This window comes from Oreochromis aureus, linkage group 7, assembly GCF_013358895.1.
Source record: "Oreochromis aureus strain Israel breed Guangdong linkage group 7, ZZ_aureus, whole genome shotgun sequence".
In the NCBI taxonomy this organism is placed as follows: Eukaryota; Metazoa; Chordata; class Actinopteri; order Cichliformes; family Cichlidae; genus Oreochromis; species Oreochromis aureus.
The window spans coordinates 61,257,436-61,265,200 of NC_052948.1; the positions used below are offsets into that span (position 1 = coordinate 61,257,436).

Sequence of the window (7,765 nt, forward strand, 5' to 3'; positions counted from 1 at the left end):
CAATGTTTAAACATATCATTTATTTCACTGCATGTGACTTAATACTTAAAAAACAGTTATTGGTAATGTGACTGTAGGTGGCCCAGGATCTAAATGTAATCCTTTGTTCTGAAAGAAAATAATTTGGCCGACTCTCAAACTTTTAAAAACATTTAAAGTCATTCCTGGGTGCTTTAGGAAATTAAGAAACTTTTTTTTTTCTAGAGAAAACTATCAAATATTGTATCCCTACAGAGGACAACAGTTCTCTGAACATTAACAGATATTTGGTGTTTGGGTCATGCCAGTGTTACATTGTCTGCTTTTTAGAGATTTAGGAAAAATATGAAGTCACATAAAACTTATTTGGGCAAATTTGACACCTCGTTAGCAAAACATTCATGTCAAACAGAAGCTTTAAACACAACTCGTTTTAGAACATTATTTGACTTCTTTCACAAAAACTCTGACACCAATTTAAAAAAAACAAAAACTTCTTTATAAAACAACAATTTCCTGAATATCGAATAAATATGTTTTGAGTCTTTCTCAAAATAACATTTGGCTTTACTAGACTGTAACCTGTTGTTCGACAGCTGCTACATCTCTTGTACACAAAAACATCTTACAAGCCTTTGTTGTAGTGAGAATTAAAAAAAACTACTTCAAACACACTTTTAATGTCCAGCTCATACAAAATATCCCACAGCGGCATCTCAGAAAATAAACATTAGAATTAGTGACATCCTCGCTAAGCTTCTCATGTTCCACACTCTGAATTATGGTTAGTCGTGGAGATTCAGTCAGAACAGAACATGTTAAATGTAAGGTTCGGTAAAAAGCGAGCTGTTCAGTCCGTGATTGCTGGACGTCATTGAGACGTGACGGTGAAGTCCATCCTAATGTCTCCTAAACTGGGTTCAAAGGTGAAGCTGTAAGACACCGCGGCCCTGCCGTCACCTGAGATCTCCCACGGCGACCCGAAGAAGTACACTCCCTGCTTCCTGTGTCGACTCCACTCGCAGTCGCCCTGCAGGAGAAACATCCGCTGTAAAACCCAACAAGTCCACTGTGTGCCTGAACTTCACACTCCCAGTGAAACGCTCCACTGAGGACCACTTTTTGTAATCTTTAGTATTTAAACGGTGTGATTCTTTAAACTTATTCTGGTTTAATTGTTTTTAATTTACAGTATTGTATATGCACTCATAATCACTGTTTTTCTTATGGAAACAAAACAACTCTACCAAATAATAGCAGGTTAAATCAGTTGAAATAATCAGCAGTACTGACAATCGAATAAACAGTCTTGAGGGTTAAGAGGGTACATGTGCGGCTTTGTGCAGACACCCAGCTTCCTTCTAAATTGCTGCAACTACAAAAGAAGACTAAAATTGTATAACAACTACACATCTGTTGGTGGTGCTGGTGAATGCCCTGGGTAAGAGGTTCTCCCTGTGGTTCCTCCCACAGTCCAAAGACAGTAGTTAGTGGTGATTCTAAATTACCCATAAGTATGAATGTGAGTGTAAATGGTTGTCTGTCTCTCTGTGTTAGTCCTGCAGCCTGTCCAGGGTGTACGGCTCCTCTCACCCTATGGGAGGCTGGATAGGCTCCAGACTTCATGCTGCTGAGCTGTGGCTCTTTGAGCACCGTGTCAACAATTAAGTTAAAGAGTCATTTAGTAAGGAAATTAAGCTCTAAACAGAGGCAGATACCTGCTCATTGATTGGTCCGGTGAGACCTGCACTGACAGTGATGTCATCTGTCAGGTGGTACTCCATCCATAAAGCAACACCGTGGCAACGACCTTCCCTGAAAAGCACGTTTAAAATAGAAAACACATTACTGACTCGATTCTGTGAAGCAGAAGATGAACTTCAAACCTCACAGTAGTATTCTCACAGCATCAAAACACAACAATCCAAGGGGTAGGAGAGAAAACCCTGACTATAGATGTCCCCCGTAAGCAAGCATTAGGAGATGGTGGGAAGGAAACTCCCTTTTGACAGGAAGAACCAGTACCAGGCTCAGGGAGTAGCTGCTTCAGCGGGACTTGGGAGAAAGAGAAGAGGAGAACATACAGAGACAAAACAAACTACAGAAAAGAAAAGACAAATAACAACAGCCACAAGGATGGAAAAGCCGACATATTACACTGTCAGTGTAATATGTCGGCTTTTCCATGTGTCTCAAATGAGTTCTGGCACTGATTAAAGTAACTGTACCTAATGAAAGACAGCGAGCCCTGGCTGCTGATTGGCTGCTGAGGGAGGCACTGTGTGAAGTCAAAGGTCATGGCGGCGGTGGACTGGGTGAGAGCACGACAAGGATACTCCCACAGGGGGTGTGGCTCCGCCTCACGGGACTCATGGAAATCCAGAGAGCGCTGAGGGGACATAAGGACTGGTTTATTTGGATACAGATAGTTATAGTTGTGCTTTACTTTCATTATGTTTTCTAATTGTTCTGTTCAGTTTTTGAAGGCTGAAGTTCAGCAGTTTGAAATGATTCAGCAAGCTTGTGCACATGAAAGTCCTCTCTCAGGGTCAAAGTAGTATTTAGAGGTGCCTCTGTTTGAGTATTTGTCTTATTCCTGACACCTTCAATCCCAAAAGCTGATAGAACTCACAAAATAGAACTAGCACAGAGCACCCTCACGCTAAAGTTCAATAAAAACGACTACAGATGACCACATCTCTAATGAGTTTTTAAGATCATGCTTTTTACTGATCCAAATGTTACAGTAGTACCATTAAAATAGACATAACTCATTCAAAACCTAATTTAACATCCAGTGAAATAATCTCATATTACCTGGACCATTTCATCCATGGGTGTGACATCGAAGCCCTCGCACGTTCCACACGGCGCTCTTATCCTCCACAAATCCTACCAGGCGGGCAACGACAGAAACAACGCGTTCATTTTTCTTGTTAAATAATTGGTGATATGTCTCAAATACATGAATCATAGAAACACAGTAATTCCCCTCCACATGAGAGAAATTTCACCACATGTAGACTAAAAGAGGGAGATGCAGAAATGCAATAAAGAAAATGAACAGAGAACGCAGGGTTTAGTATTTAACACCTTCACTCACTGGTATGAACAAAACAAAAACAAACAAAACAAAAAACAGCGAATTGTTTGTTGCCATTTCTGTGAAACATTTAACAGCAACTTCATCTGTGAACAGCCTTCATACTCAGGAATATTAAGTATTAACCACTGAATATGACCTTAATTCACATAAGCAGCCGACATCTGATAGATTAACCAATTAAACAAACGTTTAATCAAAGTGTAAAGTCTCATGCAGAAGCAAGTGTGAGCTGTTTTCCATGAAGAGAAAATTTTTTGGTTTTAATATTTATGGGCCCCATTCTGGGAACGTTTGATCGCCCTGTATACAGATGATAACAACAATCCTAACAGCCTCACCTGGAACTCCACGGCCACCATGTGAAGGGAGGCGGCGCGGGGCAGGATGCTGGCGTTGGGTCGCAGAAGACCTGCCAGGGCGGTGCGACAGTACCAGAAGAACAGGGAGTGCCACGGCAGGAGGCTGGTGCTGAAGTACGGTTCACCCATCAGGACGGAGATCTGCACAGGAGAGGCCAACATCACCCGACACATTTCAGCTTCCTTAGCATTCATGTGGGCGTAAAATGCTCTTTGTGATAACAGATTAATAGATGCTCCCAGTTTGACTGGACTGGACCAGGTTATGTGTTACCATGGTGATTTAGCCAGGTCAAAAGAGAGTCACTTTTGTGACACAGAAAACTCAAGACTTTAAACTTGTTAACCCTTTAATCATGCTTTGGTACCTGTTCTCCTCCTACATCATTACTGGTCAGCTGCTCCAGCCTGATCTCCAGCAGCTCAACACGTCCTTTCATGGAGTTGGCTTCCAAAACCTGCAGAGAAACATGCTTTCATGTTGATATACAGGACGTAACAAGTAGGAGAAGACACAGTTCCAGTTATATGAAACCATTTTATCATCATTCTATCAAAATGAAACAAGAATAAAAATCATACAGTGGCTGAAACATTTCAAAGCATCACCGCTGAGAATGATCTGAATGCTTACCTCATCAATAACCTGCTTAGACATTTGGGAGTTTTCCAAACCGAACACCTGAATAAAAAAGGAAACATGAGGAAGTGAAAACAGGTGTGACGCTGATGATGTCACGGAGCAACAGTATCTGTGAGGTGAAAGCGGCGTACCTTCTTGGCTCCGAGCATGTGAGCGAACACAGGAAGCAGACTCCCGTCACTGACGCTGAGACACACGCTGTCCTCTCTCAGCACCTGAAGTTCACACAGCTCGTTAAACCGCAGTCGTATTCGTGAATATACGAATTTACACAGGCAGTCACGATGCCTCCACTTACGCTGCGCAGAGCGCTGATGTAGCTCTCTGTACGCCGTCTGTCGTTAAGTTCGCCGAAACGCGGCCGAGTCCAAACCAGGTGAGCCTGGCAGGTGCAACATGGCCGAGAGGGAGGAGCCTCAGTCTGTGAGCCCCGCTGGCTGAAATGATCGACATTCAGACCAGTTGGTGACGACTCCAAACCAGGAGGACATGTTTGTGAGTAATGTCTGATAATTCAAGTTATTGCTGTTAAATGTGGTTCTACAAGCCACTGAATAATAGGATGCAGTTTTTCACATGAAGTTCTTCTCACTCGTATTCAATGAGAACAGACGCACATATGTCTTCTTGGTGAGCTGCAGGCAGAATCAAGAAGTCTCTTAGATAAATTGTTCAAAGCGTACACACGCGTCTGAGCAAACTGTACCTGCGAGGCTGCAGGCTGTACCACAGACTGTAGTCATCGTGGCAGACCATCAGGCTGAGCTCCTCTCCTTCTGTCACCTGGCTCTCCACAGGCAGGAAGTACACACTCTGCATCCAGTGGTCGCGCCACTGAAAGACACGATAGTGACCAGTGATTTATCGATGCCTGTTATATACTAAATGCAGTGAATCAAACCTCAGCTGTTTATGCAAAACTAAGAAAATACCTTCATATATTTTAGCTTTAAAAAACATCAGTTCTGGCTTCTTTATCCTGTCAGTTGTGGATTTTACTGCAGTTTCATTATTATGTACAAAATCCACGCAAAGACGAAGACTGCCAGGCATATTTTTTTACTGTTTCTCCATGCTGCACACACCACAAAGAATCATATCACAGATTTTTGCTGGTATACAGATGGAGACATGTTCACTGTATATAAAGTGAGTGTACTGAAGTGTTGATCCCTCTGATATTTAAGAATATTTGTGGCACTGATGCCTGAGCTGTTAAAGAGCTCGCTCTAGTCTGATGCTACTGGCTGCTTAAACACAAGCAGAGGTCAGCAACTCACCGGGGCCATCTTTGGCTCTTGGTAAGTCCAGCTGGGTGCCATGGTACACACTATGGACCCACTGGGGTCCATGTCCAGGTCCCACCAGGACAAAACCACCTGAGCCCGGCCGCTCGACTGAGCCACAAACTGGGAGGAATGGGCCTGGAAGGCGCTGCTTACAGGTTTGCTAAAATCCACACTGAAAGGGGAGGATGATGGTCAGAGAGGGATGTGAACAGCTGCAGATGCATACGAGCAAGTGTCTCCTTTCTTACGTAAACATGGTGCAGACAGGACCCAGCGGGGTGAAGCTGGCAGGAGACACCTGGCTCAGCTGGATGTCGCACACCGCGTGAGCTCCGGCACACCGGCCCACTGCGGGCGGAGGGACCAGCCTGGCCCCCTCCACCTCCACTGGCTGCAGCTGAGCCCAGCTCCACAGAAGCTCCGACTCTACCAGCTGGGCGTAGACGGTGGCCCGGTGAGGGACGGCCTCGCAACGGTCCTGCAGGGCAGCAAAAGGAAAGTAAAACTACTGGAAACAGCCCAAACCTTCAGCTGTGAGGAAGCTGCTGACGGATGCAGGAAAAGTGTGACAGCACACACCTGCATCAGGTTTTGGTGGGCATGCTCGTAGCTGGGCAGAGCTCCTTCACCGATCAGCTCAGTATCGAACAGCTCTGTGATCAGGACGTTGGCCTTCACCTGCATGTCTCCATCTGGAAAACAGGGTTCTGGTTATGAAAACAGATGCGCTGCTGTGTAAGTAATGAATGTTGTTTTTAAAAAGAATGTCCTCTGCTTGTTTGGCTTTTTGCTTGAAGTGAATTGTTACAGTTTGGGAGAAATGAGCGGAGTTAGTAAGTTTATATATGGACAGAGGATTTTAATTGATTTAGGGTGAGCTGTGAAGTTGAGATTCATCAACACACTGATGCAGTACTGCCGTGTCTGACCTGGTCCCACAGTGATGTCTGTGGAGTGCTTGTTAATAATCTTGATTTTGTCGGAGAAGCCGTTCTTCTCCACGATGCACTGCGCCGCCTCGGCCATCGGCTTAAAAACCTGCAGGAAAGCATCACAAAGTTATTAACTAATAGTAAAATGAATCCATGCTGAAAGACAGCGATCAGTGATGTTCACCTCCACGGCATAACAGAAGTCAGCCCCGGCCGTGACGGCCATCATCGACAGGAGGCCGGTTCCAGTGCCGATGTCCAGCACGATGACCTTCTCGCCGCGAGCCTTCACTCTGGTTACAGCGGCCCGGATGCCCTCATAGTATTTCTTATTCTACAGTGGAAGACACGTCAGCGATGTTGTTAAAGACTTTAGCAAAGAGATTTCAGTTGTTTATTCCTGCTGTCAAACTCGACACTTGTTATATGTGTTATCCATCTATTTGGGTTTATTATTAGTAATAATAAAAGCACTTCTGAGAGTTCTGAGGGAAGAGGGACTTTTTCTCCAGGTCTTACCCTGTCGTGATCGTGCAGCATGTCTGCATAACAGGACCTGAAAGATAAACCAATGAAGGATCATTGTGAATTTAAAAAAACGGATTAAAGAAGGAAAAGATAAAAATTAGTCGCTAATGCGGTTTAAACGTATAAAATCAGCATTTTTGAAAACATAACCAACAAAGAACATGTGCCACAACAAAGTCAAAGGAGCTTAATTAAAACGGAGGTAAGTTAAGAAAAAGTTATTGTACAGTTTAAAAAATATATTCATGTTCTGTTTACATTTGGATTTAGAAAGACAAACATATAATTTTTTGATTTTATTTTACAATTCTGACTTTTTAGGTCATTTTTTCCGTGATATTTTTCACTTCAGTTAATAACGTTGATTTTTCAAAACATTTTATTGATCAGCAGCAGTGTAGCGTGAGACTGTATCTGTAGTTTGTTTCCATCTCATTCTTTGTGCTTTTATATCTCATATTCTTATCTTTATTGTGCATTTTTACACGTTTAAGTTGAGAATTTTCATGACAAACGTTACATTGTTTTGCTGGCATCACTGAACTTCCATACAGATCACAGAGTGAGTGTTTCTAAGGATCTTTGTATTCAGGGTACGCAAGAGATCTGTAAACACTTCATCTGTGGATGTGGTCACTGGACCCCCTCAGCATACCTTGCTATCTCCTGGTGGTAGTCGTACTCCTCGCTCTCCTCCACCCAGTCTAAAGCCCCGGTGGTCGGGTTGGCTCTCCCGTAGAATGTCTTCATCTCCGCCACAACACTCGGACCCCTCTGCGGTTGAATAAAGTCTGGTTTCAACTGAATAGTCTCTACAAGTAGGCAAGTAAACACGATCACAGCAGCAGCGTTGCTCCAAAGGAAGCCGCCATCTTGGCGCGTGACGTCACGTAGGCGGAGTCATGTGACGCTTTGCATCGCTGATATTT

The 7,765-nt window shown here is 43.7% G+C and overlaps 1 protein-coding gene across 1 annotated transcript; it reads right to left on the reverse strand.

Annotated features, from left to right (window-relative positions):
• Nucleotides 1–3: 3 nt before the first annotated feature.
• Nucleotides 4–7,713, reverse strand: prmt7 (protein arginine methyltransferase 7). Its single transcript, XM_031742546.2, has 17 exons — nucleotides 7,492–7,713; nucleotides 6,828–6,864; nucleotides 6,493–6,642; nucleotides 6,306–6,414; nucleotides 5,956–6,068; nucleotides 5,625–5,854; nucleotides 5,368–5,548; nucleotides 4,794–4,921; nucleotides 4,386–4,524; nucleotides 4,219–4,302; nucleotides 4,079–4,126; nucleotides 3,813–3,902; nucleotides 3,424–3,585; nucleotides 2,797–2,871; nucleotides 2,208–2,368; nucleotides 1,698–1,794; nucleotides 4–1,009 (listed from the first exon to the last, which is right to left on the reverse strand). The coding sequence occupies exons 1-17, from the start codon at nucleotides 7,584–7,586 to the stop codon at nucleotides 851–853; spliced, it is 2,058 nt and encodes a 685-aa protein (XP_031598406.1). The 5' UTR covers nucleotides 7,587–7,713; the 3' UTR covers nucleotides 4–850.
• Nucleotides 7,714–7,765: the final 52 nt, after the last annotated feature.